The sequence below is a fragment of the Magallana gigas genome, chromosome 8, assembly GCF_963853765.1.
Source record: "Magallana gigas chromosome 8, xbMagGiga1.1, whole genome shotgun sequence".
Classification (NCBI taxonomy): domain Eukaryota; kingdom Metazoa; phylum Mollusca; class Bivalvia; order Ostreida; family Ostreidae; genus Magallana; species Magallana gigas.
In genome coordinates, this window is record NC_088860.1 from 26,301,683 (window position 1) to 26,324,958 (window position 23,276).

A 23,276-nucleotide genomic window follows, 5' to 3' on the forward strand; every position below is an offset into this window, starting at 1 on the left:
AAACTTAATAATTCATGTTTAATTCCATACTTCTAAAACGAAGTTCTTTGTTTAAAGCAGCCATTACGTATGATAAACGGGTAGATCTGACAAAGATGAACTTGTTTGTTGTGCAACAGTTCGCGTGCGAAGGGAATCCTTGAAACATGAAAAATATATTGGAGCCGATTTTGTGAAGTAAATTGAGGTTAAATATTTCAATGTGTGACAGTTGAACTTGTTTGTTGTGCAACAGTTCGCGTGCGAAGGGAATCTTTAAAACATGCAAAATACATTGGTGCCGATTTTGTGAAGTAAATTGAGGTTAAATATTTCAATGTGTTGACAGTTTTCACATATGACTGTGGTGTAAGCTTGTTTAGATTTTCGTTTCGTTTTCATTCTTTATACTTTATAACCTCAGGCCCGTTTCACAAAGATTTCTTAAGATTTTTCCTAAGATAGAACTTGTGATATGCCTAAGTTAAAACTTAGAAAGTTCCTAAGATTTGTCATAGCTGTTTCACAAAACTTTCTTAGCATAACGCAGTTGACTAAATCTTATCTTAAGATACACTGTAAGCCACTTTAAATCATTTCGTTAATTCCTAACTTATTTTAATCATGTAAATTCCTTTCAATATGGCACGGGTGTAAACTTTCTAAGTAGACGTAAAAACTCATTCCCTTATTCACCCAGAAACAAATTTAAAAAAGTTAAAACGTGTAAATAAAGTGCAAATAGTGTAATGCCTATATACTGAAATTTTGTATAATATTTTACATTCACATGCATACACGAGTAGATAAAAATAACGTAATATACCCGTATATTCTTTGAAAACGGTATTTTTTGTATTTGAGAAATCGCAGTATCGATATCTTTCTTGTTTTATGCTACCTGTACATATAGTTCTTGACAGCATAAATCATTTGAAAACATTGGTTACTGGTAGAATTTCTCTTATTCTTTGGAAATGATCGAGTGCCTTTTTTTATCTAGTTGGTCCATTATAAATAGTCCGTGTTAACATAAACAGATAATACTCGTTGAGATATCCAAATTTTATGAATTCACTACATCTTAGGGTATATTCCAAAATGGAATACAATACTCACATGCAGTGACAAGTAGGATTTAGAATGGAAAGATGTGAAACTTTTAAACTAGTAAGTTTAATGTAACGCCGGTGTGTTTTCTTGGAATGGTTGATATAAGAATGGTTTTTTATTTTTATTTTTTTTACAAAAGGAAACATTGCAAAAAATGTATCTTTGCTGATAAGAGGAAGCGAAGATTAAAGACACCAATTTTTTAATTAAACAGCATTCCCATTGATGATTTAGCATCAACATACCTAACCCACTTTTACCCCTCCCAACAAAAACTAAAATAAAGAACCCCTCACCCCACCGCAAAGAGAACACCTAAAAAAATTTTTGAGTTGAGTTGAACATATTTTATTGACTAATGATGCCAAAAGGATTGGACACAAGTTCCAAAAACTTAGAATGGCCTCTCCTTGTACATCATATATTACAGAGCCATACAATGCCAGTTAACATTTATAACAGTTATAGTACATTTAATGAAATACAAATAAATCATTAGTTTTAAATCTAGAATTAGAATTAGGATGGATAAGAAAGTTATGCAAATAATTTAAAAACTTAGATAAATCTACCACACTTTTGTATAAATGTATGAACTTCTTTAGAAATTTTTATGTTTTCATCTTAAGATAAAGTTTTGTCACCCCAAAGTAACAAATGTACATCAATTATATTCAAAAAGTTCAGTGATAAAAGATTATACATAAATGATTGTCTTAATAATGAATATTTTTTACAAACGAAGAACAAGTGATGTGCATCTTCTAAACTTCCACATGAACACATTGGGTTGGCTATTATGTTACACAGATAAAGATCACAATTGAGAACACAATTATGCCTTAATTTTGTATGAATGATATTTAAGAATCTTTTACCAAAAGAAAAATACTTAGGAGGTTTTGTATAATTGCTCTGTAGTGATTCTTAAAAATATTTAACAAAGTAACTTCCTTGGTATTATTATTCAGACTATTCCACTTACGAAAGAATGACTTGTTAAAAGCGTCTAATCTACATCTTGGCAAAGAATAGTTTGGGGAGTGTCTAGTATTATAGTTGGAAGTGACATTTCTAATTTCAGGAGTTATGTCTTTTAGATAAGAAGGAACAAGATTGTTATGAATTTTGAACATAGTAGATAATTTAAGGCGGTCTCGTCTCGTTATTAATGGTTCCCATCCTGTTTCCAAATATAGTGAATTTCTTGAGGCTATGACTGAAAGACCTGAAACTATTCTTGCTGCATATATTGGAACCTTTTCAAGCTTATCCATATCAAATTGGGTACATCCAGACCAAACTTCAACAGCATACTATAGTTGTGGTCTTACAAATGATACATACATTTGTGCTAAAAATATCTCTAGATACAGTAAATTTAAGTTTTTTAAGTAGACCAAGTTTTCTGTAAGCTTTTTTAACAATGTTGTCCATGTGATAAGACCAACTTAAATTTGAAGATAACAATACTCCGAGATGCTTGTGTTGTGAAACATATTCCAAGGTACAATCATCAAGTAACAAATTAAGAAATTTTTCAACATTTTTAAAACTAAAGAATACAACTTTTGTTTTTTGTGGATTAAATTCTAGAAGCAATTGTTTTGACCAAACTTTCTTTCGTAAAAGACAAGCTTATTTGGTGGAGGAATAGGAGAAATCATCCAGCCATTCTGTAATTGAATTTTAATTAGTATTTATTTCTGTTTTTATAAAACTACTTTAGACAATAGTGATTCTCGGGCATGACTAATTTCATTATCATCAGTGCACTAGCTATAACAATACCCGTTACCCATCTGCGCGTGCGACCAGATAATCTAATAAAAATGTTATTATAAAAGTTTACACCAAAAAAATAATTGAATCAATATATGTATATTTTGATAGTTCTAAAGTTTTCAGTTAAGAAGTAAAGTGAACAAGTCCTAATGATTCGTTTTCTCTTGTTTTTGTTTTTTTTTTTTTGTGTTCAACTTTATTGTGCATGTAATTCATTTCATTATGAAATAAGCAGTCGCCATGTTAAGTCTGTTCCCAAAACATCGATTTACCTGTCTTAAAGTTAGGACATAACTTATGAATTTCATAAGATAAGACTGGATTAGTGAAACGGATAAGTAATGAACTTAGTAAAAAGTTCTTTCCGAAGCCTAAGTATGCTTTGTGAAACGGGCCCCTGTGGAACTATCGCCTGTATTTTGTAATTTTTACATATCAAAGTAAACATACACTTCGGTAAATCAGACAGTTGACTGTTACCTGCGCAAATTAAGCAAAATCTGATGTATTAAAAAAATACTAAAATACAATTCATTCTATCGGTAATTCGGTATGATCTTTTGCGTAATGGTTGATTAATGCAATGTGTTTTGTTGAGATTCCTATCATTTTCTCGTGTTTATTCAGTTTCATTAAAGTTTAATATCGTATATATATATATATATATATATATATATATATATATATATATATATATATATATATATATATATATATATATATATATATATATATATATATATATATATATATTTATATATATATACACGACTCAGCGATATTAAACTCTATTTAAACTGAATAAACTCCAGAAAATGCTGATATTATAAATTAAAGATAAATTGTGCTCTTTATTTGTTATAGTGCATGTTTCTTATGTTCAATTGTTTACAATTTCTATTTACTAACCATATTTGAGTGTTAGGCTTAGAATTATAAGCAAGATACAGAGCTCTGCTCACAATTCTATGTTTGTACACAGACCTGAGGTCATTTTTTTGTTTGTTTCCATTTTAAATGCTGAAAAGGAAATAATAAGTTAAAAATCTTAAGCTTACTGAAATTTTGGTTATTCATTAGAAATGTCTTGCTAAACGTTAAATACTTGTACAAAAAAAATTAAAGGATGATATGCTCGAACTACTCTCTGGGGGCCCCTCTTTATACAATGAATAATATAAAATCTACATCAATTTTGATAGTTTTTCAGACACGAGTAATCGACACCGTTAAAACAATTTTCATAGTTCTGACACATTTCTGTTACGGGGATAAAGGCATGATCGCTATTTAAATTCCTAAGAAAATATTACAGCGGAAAATTATCCTGGTTTGTTATTTTAATAATTTGATAATGAATGTGTTAAACATTAGAATCTTTTTTTTAATCTTAAATGAAAAAAAGATTGGCAAATAAACCTGAAAAAGATTTTTTTACTGGTATTTTGAACATATGAAAACAAAAACAGGGCACGAGCCTTGTTTACATGACAAAGAAATGTGAGCCCTGAATCTTGCCTATAACTTTACAACTGACTCTCAAATCATTTGATCATTTAAAATGTATATTCCTAAAGCATAAAAACAGAAAAATATAATTTGACTAAAATTATGACCATGCCCCTTTGATATTAGTTTATTGATATGACTAACATTTATAATTACATCAGATTTCCAGCTACTTGCTCTGTTTGCATAGTTTATAACTCCAAGTTGTAGTTCGAGCCACGCTGTTAATTTCAACGTTTTACCCATCTGGCATCCAAGCCAGTCGAGTGCACTAATACTGCTAGATACATAAATCGTCCACGTTTGGTGAAGATAGGACCAGTAATGTTATAGATAAGGCCATCATCCTCTCCAAAATCTTTTAAACATCTTCAGGCATCTGGAAACCAGCATCCAAATATCCCTGATGCACCAACCGATTTTATTACGGACCAACAGACAAACAGATTAAAAATGTCTTCGTTTGAAGTCCAGTTGAAAGTTCATGCAAACAGTTAAGCATCTTCCTACTACAGCCTCAGTTAAATTACATGCACTTTATGAATTTAAGAAAAACAGAAGTTATTTTAACTGAAGAAAGACGGACAGAATGGCAATAACGAGTAAACATAATCCGATCCTACCGAAAACCTGCCCTTTTCTGTTATCAGTCAATATATTCGAAGATAATGTTTTTTGCAACCGTACATGTGTACTCGATTCCAGTTTAATACAGATATCATTGTAATACAGCCTGGTGATTTCATTGGACATCCAATGAAATTGCTCGCATGACCGAAAAAAACCCGAAAAAGGTAAAAAGCAGATTAACTTACAAGCAGGTTCTTGGAAAGGCCCAACCTTGAATTTATTTGAAGCGAGCGTTTCTCGGGAATTGCATAACTTGCCTTCAATCCAGACAGAAAAGTAAGTATTTTCAGAAACCTTGCATTTGTATGATTATTTGTATGAATAATTCTTTTGCTTGATTATAAATTACCTATGGGTGTTATTGATAATTTTTTTTCTTTAGATCAAGACGACACTCAGCATTTTGTGAAGGTCGCTATCATTTTCCCCGACGATGTCCCGATCAAGGGTAAGACAAATACATGTATTTATGCGTGATATATATCTTTATTGATTTTAGATAAACTAAGTATGCTACAACATTAATATAAAAAGTAAAAGCAATTCGGAATTCACAGGGGTGTATTATTTGGTATTATTAGGTATATAGGGTATATATTTTCATAACGAGAAAAATATATAACGTAAGGTGCCTATGCACCAGATGGTCTGTGTACAATATGTTGAAGGAGTGAATATGAGAATTCTTTATAATCATATCAAAGAGAACAGCAGAAACGATCACCAGAAAGTAATGGGGAGAAGAATAGTTTTATCACTTCGCTTGTTGAACTTTATAATGAAACAAAATTCTGTTAGTGTCCTGTCAACACCTGTCTGTCTGTATGTATGTGACGTACTTGTTCATGATGATCTTATGTGCATAAATGTTGGGGTTTCTCCCATCACTAATGATGCTATAATAACTTAACAATAATTAAGGTCTTAGTGTTCACTCCCTATAAATCGGGGTTACCTATATAGGCAACAGACAGCTACTTTATTATGTATGTTGTTCATTATGAAATCCTATACCCACATTTTGTACTGCACCTTGAATTTTAAGCCATGAAAATTCAACAGCTCTTCTTATCAAGTTTAAACTTAACAAAGGATTTCTCTCACATTCTTTAAAACAGGTCAGGTATCTATGACGCCTTCCTATATACATGTTAGGAAACTGAAACCGATACAACGAGATGGATATACATTGTACATGTACATCATATCCCATACCAAATCTTGTGAAGTTCTTCACAAATTTATCTATATAACAACCATTTTGTAATCATAGAACTAACATTGTTTTAAAAACAAAATATATAGAAAAACGTGGAGTCATTATTTAAACATTTGGTGATTCATTCGGGATATGAAGGTAGCAACATTGTAGAAAAAATCGCTACCTTCATAACCCGCATAAATCATCAGGGAAAGCATTTTATTGTTAATTTTAACACCTTTCTTTTAACTTATTAATAAATTGATTATGAAAAGGAACTAATAAATTACTGTTTATGTACATAAGTACGTTAGCTTAAAGAAGCAGGCAAATCGACTCCTGTGATACACTGAGTCTGACATCATCATGATTATTTCGTACAGTCCAATCAAGCATTTGTGAACGAGCTCTGCGTTGCCACCAGCCGTAGACTCAGAACCCGCAAGAAAATGGCAGAATATTCATTGCTCAAACATCATTCGAAGTGTTTGTTAGTCTCCAGGCCATATCCGGTATCAGTGACCAAACCCGCATTTTTTACGTGCACCCAGCCATCCCCCTCCTCCCCCATCCATTGACATTTATTTCAATTGTAGCCTCTCTTTTTAATTAAAAACTGTTAAAAATTAATAAACATTTATTATTTGACATGGTTGATTATATACAAGATATAATTTGTTTGTCAGTTATTTGAATAAAATGCCGACCGATACAGGAAGTTTCAGGCAGTGAGATTTTAAGGTCCGTCAGTATATTATTATAACTCTGTACTTTGGCAGGTACCCGGTTACAGAGAGGACTTGATTGTCTACCAAACGTTTACCTGTCCACGGACGAACTCGGCATGGACGTCCGCGTCCCTGAGGATGAATTGTAATGTTGTAGGCAACAAGTCGAAAAACCATTATTACTGTATCCCTAACGCCGAGAGGACCCATTTTGTTGAGTTTTGTTACGATAGAGCAAGCATGAAGACAGAGAAAGGTGAAACAAAATATTGCAAAGCAATTCATCAACAAATATAACTGACATCAATTTCGATTTTTAATGTGATGATATTCTTCTCTTTCAATATCAATAATAACCGATACCAGGTAATTGCTGGGAATTAGGAGGAATGGGGTACCTAAACCAAGTCGACTGCAAGGACTTCGTCAAAGGATGCCCAGATTACACGTACTTGAGCGAACGAGTTTACAAAAGTAAGTATACTATCTTCCTGTGGTCTTTTTCTGAAATATTGTCCAATACTAGTTAATTTTTTAAACGAAAGTTATTATCTCAGTTTTTCAAAAATAAATTATTTATAGCATTTCAATAGTATATTAAATTTGTCACATCTAATGTTTTGAAAGAAAAATCATTCATTCATCATTTATTTATTTAAAGTCCCAGCTTGTCTAGATTTGAATTTTTCTGAACAATGTTTCACCGAGGAGCCTGGCTGCACAGTTTTGAAAAATTTCACAAAGTATGTACGATGTTGTTGGTGTTTCGTTTATCACATTCAATATGACTGCATTTTGCTCTACTAGACCGATGCTACATGTAACACCAAACAAATATTTGTCCATATAAAACAGATATTAAACACTCAATTACTGAATGGAATGATGACTCAGAATGTTAAGTAAATTTATAAGTGACATATAATTCAAATCGAATAATGATTCTATTTTACTTCATGAACAGCGCTCTGGTGAACAATCAGACCAATGCAGACACCTCTCTTCAACTTGCTCTTGTTGCATTGGTTACCTGTGTTTTAACTGCCGTAATACTTTTATTAGTGGTATTCCTTCGCCGTAGATCATGTCGAGGTGTGTATAAAACTTTTTTTTCCATTTATTTTTAATATTGCATACACATTTTGATCATATTCTCTAGAAAAGATAAGAAAAAAATATTTATTTCTCACAGGAATCAGAAAAACAGCTGTTAAAGTCCAACAAGGTAATTTATCCAAGGAGATTTCTTGTTATTTTAAGTCACAGAACAGATTTACATGGCTAGGGTATAATAGTTGCTCTGATGCTCACTTTGTGACACTGCTAGAACTCTTAAAAATGAAACAGTTTCTCTACTTTTGTGTTTCTCGCTAAAAAAGAGTAATAGTATTATGCACAATGAAGAACAAATTATTATAAGAAAAGTAACGATCTAACAGACCAATCGACACTCTTCACTTTACAAAGGTTATGTCCTCGAGCCGTCATCTTCGGGGAATAAACCATAGATTTCTTTAAATAACCTTTTTAGTTTAGTGGTTTGTAACTTTGACATTAAAATTCTTTTTCAGTGTTTCCGTTTCTCTTACATCAAAGAAATAAATGAAATTCAAAGGGATTTCATCAGATGTCGCCCAAATATTTGGTAGCATAAAGTACTTGTAGTTGGTTTATTCCTTTTACTCGATTTTTTTATTATTATTATTTTTTTTAGCAATGTATGGATTGGCTGGTGTAACTAGCGTAATAGCCATGTCATAATATTGTAAATGTTGGTTTTACTGGGTGGGTGTAAATATTAGATTTACAATATGATTTTAATTTTTTATTTACAACAACCAAATTTACAATTTCAATTTACAATATGGCTGTCTTTTATGAGTATCTATATAACAAACTGAGTGCATTAAAATTTTAAAAAGATTAACTATTCTGATAGTAAATTTTTTAAGTTCCCCGTAAGAGGATAAACAATAGTTATACCCGTATGATATGAAAAATAGTCACGTTTGGTACTGTTGAAATGCCCATGTAATATATATTCATCATACATTTGAAATCGGTTGTGATTATTGCCATTTACTTTTTTGCGTGGAATAATAATGATGATAATTTGTTTAGATAAGAGCTGTTTAAAGGTTTATGGTATTGTTATGGTAATAATGATACTGTATAAAGGGAAATAAATTAATGATGTCAATCTATATTTCACAAATGTACACCATAGTTAACGCGGTCATCTATGTTTCAGAAGGTAAAAACGTTAAATAAAACTGAAAAAAACATTTATGATTGCAAAACATAGTTTACTTGATAAATATAGTTTTACAATTGGTGAAACTGTAATTAACAACACCTAACTTGTAAATTATACATGTAGTTTAATAGAGATGTGAATCTATATTTATCAGCAAATCCATTGTTAACGTTATTTGTAGACAGATAGACTTTTCGCCCTCGTTGTCGGCAGGCAATTCCAATATCTCAAATTATATCTCTTAAAATACAACAGTGCCCAGGCAAATTCAAGATGGGACAAAATGTATAACCCTGTTTGCAATGTATATGGGCGAAAATTACACGGGGCGAAAATGAGCCTGAGTTCAGTATTGACACTTTTATAAATGGGTGTTCCAATGGTCTGTCCTACTCCAATCATTTAAAAAACGGATAATTAACTTTAAATATACGAAATTAACAACTTTTTATTTTATTCTTGCTGAATGTCAATTTAAACTGAGTGTTAGAAAAGGTCACCCGAGGTCATTCCTCGCCATATCGTTTAGATAAGAAACTTTAATCAGACATTCTCAAAACCAAAAAAGGCCAGCATGCTTCTTTTGTTGACCTTTTGTTGCTTAAAAATTCTTTAAAAACAACCAAAATTGTTTAATCTGTAAACGTATGCTTTTCTTGTGTATGATTAGCTGCAGGTATGTAGCTCCCGGTCTGAAAGAAAAATTCGGATGGACGGATTGAAAAACTTGTGTATAAATTTATTGCACACTAAAACTTGTACTAGTTTTAGACTGATGAACCCTCAGGCAATTTACTACTGATATCATCTCTTTACTTACCTCTGATAGTCATCGGCGCAGTCACGTAAAAATGGTGACTCTAAATATTGATGTAAAAACATACTAGTAGTTGATTTGTTCTCCCAGAATTAGCGTATAAACAAGGTAAATCAGTCCTAAACTAGCGCACGTTTTTGTGCGCAATAAATACACGATTTTTACAATGGGTGGTGCTGTAGCTTTCGCGTCGTCCATCCGAATTTTTTTCAGACTGGGAGCTACAGATCTGCCGCTAGTGTATATTTTGAAAAGCAATTTTTAAAAAATGATCCTGTCACGTTTAGACATGATAAATTAGGGTCAATAGTCCGGTGTTTGAATTCCGAAGTTAGATATAAATATCTGTTGATATTCGATAACAAACTTTACATGACTTTAAACCTCTATGCAGCAAGGTACTGTCTTTCCACAAATTTATTTAAAAATTAACTTTGCTGTTATAGTGTCATATGAGTATCAGTCGTTTGCTTTAATATCGTAATATGTATAGCAATTTGAAGTTCTTAATTACTTTTTATAACTTTTCTTGAATACCTTTTGTTCCATTATAATTTGTATTGTTATACTTTCATGTTAAATACTGAAATCTGATTGGTTAAGACGCAGTTAATAATATTTACTATTACCCTCAGCGTTAGCAACGCACTTGGCAACGGGTAACATTAAAAAATGTTACATGCGCGAAAATTATGCGCGTACGGTTCGCTGTAGAATTCACGTTATTCCTATATAAAAGCAGTACAATTTTCTTAAAAATTTTTAAAAAGACATTCAGTATAACAAAATAAATAGTGCCTGTTTGGGAGGATAACAGTTGAAATTGACACCCCTCGAAAACCATTGTCAACCTCCGCTTCGCGTCGGTTGACAATGGTTTTCTCGGGGTGTCAATTTCAACTGTTACCCTCCCAAACAGGCACTATTTATATAATGTTGCATTTATAATCCTTTTTAGCTCACCTGAGCTGAAAGCTCAAGTGAACTTTTCTGATCACATTTTGTCTCGTCTGTCCGTACACTTTTCACATTTTCAACATCTTCTCAAGAACTACTAGACCAATTTCAACCAAACTTGGCACAAATCATCCTTAGGCAAAGGGGATTCAAAATTGTGAAAATAAAGAGCCACACCCTTTTGCAAAGGGAGATAATTAGGAATTTATGAATTTTTTTTTTAGAAATTTTCAAAAATCTTCTTCTGAAGAACCATAAAGCCAGGACAGCTGAAACCTGTGCAGAAGCATCCTCAGGTAGTGTAGATTCAAAGTTGTGAAAATCATGACCCCCAGGGGTAGGGTGGGACCACAATGGGGGTCAAAGTTTTACATAGGAATATATAGAGTAAATCTTTAAAAATCTTCTTCTCAGAAACTAATCAGCCAGGAAAAATGAAACCTGTGTGGAAGCATCTTCAGGTAGTGTAGATTCAAAGTTGTGAAAATCACGACCCCCGGGGGTAGGGTTGGACCACAATGGGGGTCAAAGTTTTACATAAGAATATATAGAGTAAATCTTTAAAAATATTCTTCTCAGAAACTAATCAGCCAGGAAAAATGAAACCTGTGTGGAAGCATCCTCAGGTAGTGTAGATTCAAAGTTGTGAAAATCACGACCCCTGGGGGTAGGATGGGGCCACAATGGGGGTCAAAGTTTTACAAAATAATATATAGAGTAAATCTTTAAAAATCTTCTTCTCAAAAACTAATCAGCCAGGAAAAATGAAACCTGTGTGGAAGCATCTTCAGGTAGTGTAGATTCAAAGTTGTGAAAATCACGACCCCCGGGGGTAGGGTGGGACCACAATGGGGGTCAAAGTTTTACATAGGAATATATAGAGTAAATCTTTAAAAATCTTCTTCTCAGAAACTAATCAGCCAGGAAAAATGAAACCTGTGTGGAAGCATCCTCAGGTAGTGTAGATTCAAAGTTGTGAAAATCATGACCCCCGGGGGTAGGGTAAGGCCACAATGGGGTCGAAGTTTTACATAGGAATATATAGAGTAAATCTTTAAAAATCTTCTTCTCAGAAACTAATCAGCCAGATGATTCTTTATAATTGTTAAGACTTTGGCCCCAGGACAATTCTTCGGCCTCACAAGAAGGTTCAGAGTTTGATGTAGGTTTATATCCCATATATAAACAATTGTTAAGGATCTTTTCGAGAACTGCAATACTCAACATGTGATATGACTATAAAATCATCCTGCTAGAAAAGGGACTAATGATTATAAACATAAGAATATCCAGGGGGGAAATGGATTATATTTATACAGGATCTACATGTATTATTGTACATTGTCCAGATAGTTTGTATTATGACTCCATTAAGCTGATTTTATCATACTTATTGTTCCTCAGGTGAGCGATGTGGCCCGTGGGCCTCTTGTTTCCTTTCAGAGGGAACTGGTTCAGGGGAAACTGGTACTGAATTACAAACGTCACTCCTGAAGCCTCAAGGTAAATTGTTTCATGTCAAAAACTCGTAGCATAATTGTCAGAATCATCATTATATAATGTTTTATGCAACAATACATTACTGTGATTTATGGCACGCCAAATTCACAAATTAGCTAATCATAGTTTCACAGTCTTGAAACTAGGTTTAACGGCTGTAACTAGTTTACGGACAGAACGCTGTTGTTAACGATGTCAATCTATATTTCACAAATGTACACCATAGTTAACGCGGTCATCTTTGTTTCAGAAGGGAAAAACTTTAAATAACACTGAAAAAAACCATTTATGATTGCAAAACATAGTTTACTTGATAAATATAGTTTTACAATTGGTGAAACTGTAATTAACAACACCTAACTTGTAAATTATACATGTAGTTTAATAGAGATGTGAATCTATATTTATCAGCAAATCCATTGTTAACGTTATTTGTAGACAGATAGACTTTTTGCCCTCGTTGTCGGCAGGCAATTCCAATATCTCAAATTATATCTCTTAAAATACAACAGTGCCCAGGCAAATTCAAGATGGGACAAAATGAATAACCCTGTTTGCAAGTGTATATGGGCGAAAATTACACGGGGCGAAAATGAGCCTGAGTTCAGTATTGACACTTTGATAAATGGGTGTTCCAATGGTCTGTCCTACTCCAATCATTTAAAAAACGGATAATTAACTTTAAATATACGAAATTAACAACTTTTTATTTTATTCTTGCTGAATGTCAATTTAAACTGAGTGTTAGAAAAGGTCACCCGAGGTCATTCCTCGCCATATCGTTTAGATAAGAAACTTTAATCAGACATTCTCAAAACCAAAAAAAGGCCAGCATGCTTCTTTTGTTGACCTTTTGTTGCTTAAAAATTCTTTAAAAACAACCAAAATTGTTTAATCTGTAAACGTATGCTTTTCTTGTGTATGATTAGCTGCAGGTATGTAGCTCCCGGTCTGAAAGAAAAATTCGGATGGACGGATTGAAAAACTTGTGTATAAATTTATTGCACACTAAAACTTGTACTAGTTTTAGACTGATGAACCCTCAGGCAATTTACTACTGATATCATCTCTTTACTTACCTCTGATAGTCATCGGCGCAGTCACGTAAAAATGGTGACTCTAAATATTGATGTAAAAACATACTAGTAGTTGATTTGTTCTCCCAGAATTAGCGTATAAACAAGGTAAATCAGTCCTAAACTAGCGCACGTTTTTGTGCGCAATAAATACACGATTTTTACAATGGGTGGTGCTGTAGCTTTCGCGTCGTCCATCCGAATTTTTTTCAGACTGGGAGCTACAGATCTGCCGCTAGTGTATATTTTGAAAAGCAATTTTTAAAAAATGATCCTGTCACGTTTAGACATGATAAATTAGGGTCAATAGTCCGGTGTTTGAATTCCGAAGTTAGATATAAATATCTGTTGATAGTCGATAACAAACTTTACATGACTTTAAACCTCTATGCAGCAAGGTACTGTCTTTCCACAAATTTATTTAAAAATTAACTTTGCTGTTATAGTGTCATATGAGTATCAGTCGTTTGCTTTAATATCGTAATATGTATAGCAATTTGAAGTTCTTAATTACTTTTTATAACTTTTCTTGAATACCTTTTGTTCCATTATAATTTGTATTGTTATACTTTCATGTTAAATACTGAAATCTGATTGGTTAAGACGCAGTTAATAATATTTACTATTACCCTCAGCGTTAGCAACGCACTTGGCAACGGGTAACATTAAAAAATGTTACATGCGCGAAAATTATGCGCGTACGGTTCGCTGTAGAATTCACGTTATTCCTATATAAAAGCAGTACAATTTTCTTAAAAATTTTTAAAAAGACATTCAGTATAACAAAATAAATAGTGCCTGTTTGGGAGGATAACAGTTGAAATTGACACCCCTCGAAAACCATTGTCAACCTCCGCTTCGCGTCGGTTGACAATGGTTTTCTCGGGGTGTCAATTTCAACTGTTACCCTCCCAAACAGGCACTATTTATATAATGTTGCATTTATAATCCTTTTTAGCTCACCTGAGCTGAAAGCTCAAGTGAGCTTTTCTGATCACATTTTGTCTCGTCTGTCCGTACACTTTTCACATTTTCAACATCTTCTCAAGAACTACTAGACCAATTTCAACCAAACTTGGCACAAATCATCCTTAGGCAAAGGGGATTCAAAATTGTGAAAATAAAGAGCCACACCCTTTTGCAAAGGGAGATAATTAGGAATTTATGAATTTTTTTTTTAGAAATTTTCAAAAATCTTCTTCTGAAGAACCATAAAGCCAGGACAGCTGAAACCTGTGCAGAAGCATCCTCAGGTAGTGTAGATTCAAAGTTGTGAAAATCATGACCCCCAGGGGTAGGGTGGGACCACAATGGGGGTCAAAGTTTTACATAGGAATATATAGAGTAAATCTTTAAAAATCTTCTTCTCAGAAACTAATCAGCCAGGAAAAATGAAACCTGTGTGGAAGCATCTTCAGGTAGTGTAGATTCAAAGTTGTGAAAATCACGACCCCCGGGGGTAGGGTTGGACCACAATGGGGGTCAAAGTTTTACATAAGAATATATAGAGTAAATCTTTAAAAATATTCTTCTCAGAAACTAATCAGCCAGGAAAAATGAAACCTGTGTGGAAGCATCCTCAGGTAGTGTAGATTCAAAGTTGTGAAAATCACGACCCCTGGGGGTAGGATGGGGCCACAATGGGGGTCAAAGTTTTACAAAATAATATATAGAGTAAATCTTTAAAAATCTTCTTCTCAAAAACTAATCAGCCAGGAAAAATGAAACCTGTGTGGAAGCATCTTCAGGTAGTGTAGATTCAAAGTTGTGAAAATCACGACCCCCGGGGGTAGGGTGGGACCACAATGGGGGTCAAAGTTTTACATAGGAATATATAGAGTAAATCTTTAAAAATCTTCTTCTCAGAAACTAATCAGCCAGGAAAAATGAAACCTGTGTGGAAGCATCCTCAGGTAGTGTAGATTCAAAGTTGTGAAAATCATGACCCCCGGGGGTAGGGTAAGGCCACAATGGGGTCGAAGTTTTACATAGGAATATATAGAGTAAATCTTTAAAAATCTTCTTCTCAGAAACTAATCAGCCAGATGATTCTTTATAATTGTTAAGACTTTGGCCCCAGGACAATTCTTCGGCCTCACAAGAAGGTTCAGAGTTTGATGTAGGTTTATATCCCATATATAAACAATTGTTAAGGATCTTTTCGAGAACTGCAATACTCAACATGTGATATGACTATAAAATCATCCTGCTAGAAAAGGGACTAATGATTATAAACATAAGAATATCCAGGGGGGAAATGGATTATATTTATACAGGATCTACATGTATTATTGTACATTGTCCAGATAGTTTGTATTATGACTCCATTAAGCTGATTTTATCATACCTATTGTTCCTCAGGTGAGCGATGTGGCCCGTGGGCCTCTTGTTTCCTTTCAGAGGGAACTGGTTCAGGGGAAACTGGTACTGAATTACAAACGTCACTCCTGAAGCCTCAAGGTAAATTGTTTCATGTCAAAAACTCGTAGCATAATTGTCAGAATCATCATTATATAATGTTTTATGCAACAATACATTACTGTGATTTATGGCACGCCAAATTCACAAATTAGCTAATCATAGTTTCACAGTCTTGAAACTAGGTTTAACGGCTGTAACTAGTTTACGGACAGAACGCTGTTGTTAACGATGTCAATCTATATTTCACAAATGTACACCATAGTTAACGCGGTCATCTTTGTTTCAGAAGGGAAAAACTTTAAATAACACTGAAAAAAACCATTTATGATTGCAAAACATAGTTTACTTGATAAATATAGTTTTACAATTGGTGAAACTGTAATTAACAACACCTAACTTGTAAATTATACATGTAGTTTAATAGAGATGTGAATCTATATTTATCAGCAAATCCATTGTTAACGTTATTTGTAGACAGATAGACTTTTTGCCCTCGTTGTCGGCAGGCAATTCCAATATCTCAAATTATATCTCTTAAAATACAACAGTGCCCAGGCAAATTCAAGATGGGACAAAATGAATAACCCTGTTTGCAAGTGTATATGGGCGAAAATTACACGGGGCGAAAATGAGCCTGAGTTCAGTATTGACACTTTGATAAATGGGTGTTCCAATGGTCTGTCCTACTCCAATCATTTAAAAAACGGATAATTAACTTTAAATATACGAAATTAACAACTTTTTATTTTATTCTTGCTGAATGTCAATTTAAACTGAGTGTTAGAAAAGGTCACCCGAGGTCATTCCTCGCCATATCGTTTAGATAAGAAACTTTAATCAGACATTCTCAAAACCAAAAAAAGGCCAGCATGCTTCTTTTGTTGACCTTTTGTTGCTTAAAAATTCTTTAAAAACAACCAAAATTGTTTAATCTGTAAACGTATGCTTTTCTTGTGTATGATAAGCTGCAGGTATGTAGCTCCCGGTCTGAAAAAAAAAACTCGGATGGACGGATTGAAAAACTTGTGTATAAATTTATTGCACACTTAAACTTGTACTAGTTTTAGACTGATGAACCCTCAGGCAATTTACTACTGATATCATCTCTTTACTTACCTCTGATAGTCATCGGCGCAGTCACGTAAAAATGGTGACTCTAAATATTGATGTAAAAACATACTAGTAGTTGATTTGTTCTCCCAGAATTAGCGTATAAACAAGGTAAATCAGTCCTAAACTAGCGCACGTTTTTGTGCGCAATAAATACACGATTTTTACAATGGGTGGTGCTGTAGCTTTCGCGTCGTCCATCCGAATTTTTTTCAGACTGGGAGCTACAGATCTGCCGCTAGTGTATATTTTGAAAAGCAATTTTTTAAAAATGATCCTGTCACGTTTAGACATGATAAATTAGGGTCAATAGTCCGGTGTTTGAATTCCGAAGTTAGATATAAATATCTGTTGATATTCGATAACAAACTTTACATGACTTTAAACCTCTATGCAGCAAGGTACTGTCTTTCCACAAATTTATTTAAAAATTAACTTTGCTGTTATAGTGTCATATGAGTATCAGTCGTTTGCTTTAATATCGTAATATGTATAGCAATTTGAAGTTCTTAATTACTTTTTATAACTTTTCTTGAATACCTTTTGTTCCATTATAATTTGTAATGTTGCATTTATAATCCTTTTTAGCTCACCTGAGCTGAAAGCTCAAGTGAGCTTTTCTGATCACATTTTGTCTCTTCTGTCCGTAAACTTTTCACATTTTCAACATCTTCTCAAGAACTGCGAGACCAATTTCAACCAAACTTGGCACAAATCATCCTTAGGCAAAGGGGATTCAAAATTGTGAAAATAAAGAGCCACACCCTTTTGCAAAGGAAAATAATTAGGAATTTATGAACTTTTTTTTTAGAAATTTTCAAAAATCTTCTTCTGAAGAACCATAAAGCCAGGAAAAATGAAACCTGTGTAGAAGCATCCTCAGGTAGTGTAGATTCAAAGTTGTGAAAATCATGACCCCCAGGGGTAGGGTGGGACCATAATGGGGGTTACATAGGAATATATAGAGTAAATCTTTAAAAATCTTCTTCTCAGAAACTAATCAGCCAGGAAAAATGAAACCTGTGTGGAAGCATCCTCAGGTAGTGTAGATTCAAAGTTGTGAAAATCACGACCCCCGGGGGTAGGGTGGGACCACAATGGGGGTCAAAGTTTTACATAAGAATATATAGAGTAAATCTTTAAAAATCTTCTTCTCAGAAACTAATCAGCCAGGAAAAATGAAACCTGTGTGGAAGCATCCTCAGGTAGTGTAGATTCAAAGTTGTGAAAATCACGACCCCTGGGGGTAGGATGGGGCCACAATTGGGGTCAAAGTTTTACAAAATAATATATAGAGTAAATCTTTAAAAATCTTCTTCTCAAAAACTAATCAGCCAGGAAAAATGAAACCTGTGTGGAAGCATCCTCAGGTAGTGTAGATTCAAAGTTGTGAAAATCATGGCCCCCGGGGGTAGGGTAAGGCCACAATGGGGTCAAAGTTTTACATAGGAATATATAGAGTAAATCTTTAAAAATCTTCTTCTCAGAAACTAATCAGCCAGATGATTCTTTATAATTGTTAAGACTTTGGCCCCAGGACAATTCTTCGGCCTCACAAGAAGGTTCAGAGTTTGATGTAGGTTTATATCCCATATATAAACAATTGTTAAGGATCTTTTCGAGAACTGCAATACTCAACATGTGATATGACTATAAAATCATCCTGCTAGAAAAGGGACTAATGATTATAAACATAAGAATATCCAGGGGGGAAATGGATTATATTTATACAGGATCTACATGTATTATTGTACATTGTCCAGATAGTTTGTATTATGACTCCATTAAGCTGATTTTATCATACCTATTGTTCCTCAGGTGAGCGATGTGGCCCGTGGGCCTCTTGTTTCCTTTCAGAGGGAACTGGTTCAGGGGAAACTGGTACTGAATTACAAACGTCACTCCTGAAGCCTCAAGGTAAATTGTTTCATGTCAAAAACTCGTAACATAATTGTCAGAATCATCATTATATAATGTTTTATGCAACAATACATTACTGTGATTTATGGCACGCCAAATTCACAAATTAGCTAATCATAGTTTCACAGTCTTGAAACTAGGTTTAACGGCTGTAACTAGTTTACGGACAGAACGCTGTTGTTAACGATGTCAATCTATATTTCACAAATGTACACCATTATAGTTAACGCGGTCATCTTTGTTTCAGAGGGGAAAAACTTTAAATAACACTGAAAAAAACCATTTATGATTGCAAAACATAGTTTACTTGATAAATATAGTTTTACAATTGGTGAAACTGTAATTAACAACACCTAACTTGTAAATTATACATGTAGTTTAATAGAGATGTGAATCTATATTTATCAGCAAATCCATTGTTAACGTTATTTGTAGACAGATAGACTTTTCGCCCTCGTTGTCAGCAGGCAATTCCAATATCTCAAATTATATCTCTTAAAATACAACCATGCCCAGGCAAATTCAACATGGGACAAAATGAATAACCCTGTTTGCAAGTGTATATGGGCGAAAATTACACGGGGCGAAAATGAGCCTGAGTTCAGTATTGACACTTTGATAAATGGGTGTTCCAATGGTCTGTCCTACTCCAATCATTTAAAAAACGGATAATTAACTTTAAATATACGAAATTAACAACTTTTTATTTTATTCTTGCTGAATGTCAATTTAAACTGAGTGTTAGAAAAGGTCACCCGAGGTCATTCCTCGCCATATCGTTTAGATAAGAAACTTTAATCAGACATTCTCAAAACCAAAAAAAGGCCAGCATGCTTCTTTTGTTGACCTTTTGTTGCTTAAAAATTCTTTAAAAACAACCAAAATTGTTTAATCTGTAAACGTATGCTTTTCTTGTGTATGATAAGCTGCAGGTATGTAGCTCCCGGTCTGAAAAAAAAAACTCGGATGGACGGATTGAAAAACTTGTGTATAAATTTATTGCACACTTAAACTTGTACTAGTTTTAGACTGATGAACCCTCAGGCAATTTACTACTGATATCGCAGCATTGTTAAGGCGTCCCGATGCTAAAATACGGCTGGAAAACGATATTATTTGAATCATGGCAAAAATTAGTTTAACGGGAGTATTTCTTTAAATTTATGTTACATTTATTGACATCAATGTTAAACATTATATTTGATGCATTTTTGTGACGTCATATGTACTTCGTAATCACGTGACAGGCGAATCCTAATATTGCAAATGATCTAGTTAAAACGCATCGGCGCAGGTGATTAATGACATTAAATCATACATATTTTTAAGAAAAATCCTTTGTTAAGTCATAAACTTTGAAGTTCTTGCTTGGGAAAGAAATAGATATTTCGTTTATAGAACATATTGTTGAAACATTCCACAAAATCATCAAAATAATGCACATTTTTACTAATCAAAAGCGATTTACAAAAAATTGGGGTAAATCCGTAGGTTTCCGCAGCACGATTCACATTGGTACTTATATTCTCTACCAATTTTACGTAAAATATTCTAAAATTGTGTTGATCTTTCACCTGCGCCAAGCTGGTTTTACATGCATTAAAATTTCTTCATTCAGTTGTTTACACGTAGCAGGGATAGTCTCCAAACCACTAGTTTATAAATAGTCTTTTACTTAAAACGAAGCTTTAAAACTGCCGATTATTTGATACTGGTTTTTAATATGAATGAATTCTGTACGTCTAGAATTGACTGCAGCATCTATATAAAGGAAACATGCGGTATTATACTGGTTTGATATAATTCACTTTTAACGTTAAGATACATTCCCTGAGAACTATCGACATGAATGCAGATCGTGACGTCAAAGTTAATTATGACGTCATATCGTATGAAGTACAGACAAGTGACTTTTTACATATCGCATCGGGAAGCCTTAACATGCCCGCGATCATCTCTTTACTTACCTCTGATAGTCATCGGCGCAGTCACGTAAAAATTGTGACTCTAGATATTGATGTAAAAACATACTAGTAGTTGATTTGTTCTCCCAGAATTAGCGTATAAACAAGGTTTACCAGTCCTAAACTAGCGCACGTTTTTGTGCGCAATAAATACACAATTTTTACAATGGGTGGTGCTGTAGCTCTCGCGTCGTCCATCCGAATTTTTTTCAGACTGGGAGCTACAGATCTGCCGCTAGTGTATACATGTATTTTAAAAAGCAAATTTTTTAAATGATCCTGTCACGTTTAGACATGATAAATTAGGGTCAATAGTCCGGTGTTTGAATTCCGAAGTTAGATATAAATATCTGTTGATATTCGATAACAAACTTTACATGACTTTAAACCTCTATGCAGCATGGTACTGTCTTTCCACAAATTTATTTAAAAATTTACTTTGCTGTTATAGTGTCATATGAGTATCAGTCGTTTGCTTTAATATCGTGATATGTATAGCAATTCGAAGTTCTTACTTACTTTTTATAACTTTTCTTGAATACCTTTTGTTCCATTATAATTTGTAATGTTGCATTTATAATCCTTTTAAGCTCACCTGAGCTGAAAGCTCAAGTGAGCTTTTCTGATCACATTTTGTCTCGTCTGTCAGTAAACTTTTCACATTTTCAACATCTTCTCAAGAACTACGAGACCAATTTCAACCAAACTTGGCACAAATCACCCTTAGGCAAAGGGGATTCAAAATTGTGAAAATTAAGAGCCACACCCTTTTACAAAGGGAGATAATTAGGAATTTATGAATTTTTTTTTTAGAAATTTTCAAAAATCTTCTTCTGAAGAACCATAAAGCCAGGACAGCTGAAACTTGTGTAGAAGCATCCTCAGGTAGTTTAGATTCAAAGTTGTGAAAATCACGACCCCCGGGGGTAGGGTGGGACCACAATGGGGGTCAAAGTTTTACAAAATAATATATAGAGTAAATCTTTAAAAATCTTCTCAGAAACTAATCAGCCAGGAAAAATGAAACCTGTGTGGAAGCATCCTCAGGTAGTGTAGATTCAAAGTTGTGAAAATCACGACCCCTGGGGGTAGGGTGGGGCCACAATTGGGGTCAAAGTTTTACAAAATAATATATAGAGTAAATCTTTAAAAATCTTCTTCTCAAAAACTAATCAGCCAGGAAAAATGAAACCTGTGTGGAAGCATTCCCAGGTAGTGTAGATTCAAAGTTGTGAAAATCATGACCCCCGGGGGTAGGGTAAGGCCACAATGTGGTCGAAGTTTTACATAGGAATATATAGAGTATATCTTTAAAAATCTTCTTCTCAGAAACTAATCAGCCAGATGATTCTTTATAATTGTTAAGACTTTGGTCCCAGGACAATTCTTCGGCCTCAAAAGAAGGTTCAGAGTTTGATGTAGGTTTATATCCCATATATAAACAATTGTTAAGGATCTTTTCGAGAACTGCAATACTCAACATGTGATATGACTATAAAATCATCCTGCTAGAAAAGGGACTAATGATTATAAACATAAGAATATCCAGGGGGGGAAATGGATTATATCTATACAGGATCTACATGTATTATTGTACATTGTCCAGATAGTTTGTATTATGACTCCATTAAGCTGATTTTATCATACCTATTGTTCCTCAGGTGAGCGATGTGGCCCGTGGGCCTCTTGTTTCCTTTCAGAGGGAACTGGTTCAGGGGAAACTGGTACTGAATTACAAACGTCCTCCCTGAAGCCTCAAGGTAAATTGTTTCATGTCAAAAACTCGTAACATAATTGTCAGAATTATCATTATATAATGTTTTATGCAACAATACATTAATGTGATTTATGGCACGCCAATTCACAAATCAGCTAATCATAGTTTCACTGTCTTGAAACTAGGTTTAACGGCTGTAACTAGTTTACGGACAGAACGCTATTGTTAACGATGTCAATCTATATTTCACAAATGTACACCATAGTTAACGCGGTCATCTATGTTTCAGAAGGGAAAACTTTAAATAACACTGAAAAAAAACCCATTTATGATTGCAGAACATAGTTTACTTGATAAATATAGTTTTACAATTGGTGAAATTGTAATTAACAACACCTAACTTGTAAATTATACATGTAGTTTAATAGAGATGTGAATCTATATTTATCAGCAAATCCATTGTTAACGTTATTTGTAGACAGATAGACTTTTCGCCCTCGTTGTTTGCAGGCAATTCCAATATCTCAAATTATATCTCTTAAAATACAACAGTGCCCAGGCAAATTCAAGATGGGACAAAATGTATAACCCT

The 23,276-nt window shown here is 33.7% G+C and overlaps 1 protein-coding gene across 1 annotated transcript; it reads left to right on the forward strand.

The window, feature by feature from the left end:
• The first annotated feature begins 7,001 nt into the window (after nt 1–7,001).
• LOC136270871 (uncharacterized) lies at nt 7,002–22,769 on the forward strand. The gene is made up of 7 exons (XM_066069743.1): nt 7,002–7,201; nt 7,312–7,419; nt 7,607–7,688; nt 7,910–8,037; nt 8,138–8,170; nt 18,941–19,000; nt 22,668–22,769. Exons 1-7 carry the CDS (start codon nt 7,084–7,086, stop codon nt 22,754–22,756), a joined length of 618 nt encoding a protein of 205 aa, XP_065925815.1. The 5' UTR covers nt 7,002–7,083; the 3' UTR covers nt 22,757–22,769.
• Nucleotides 22,770–23,276: the final 507 nt, after the last annotated feature.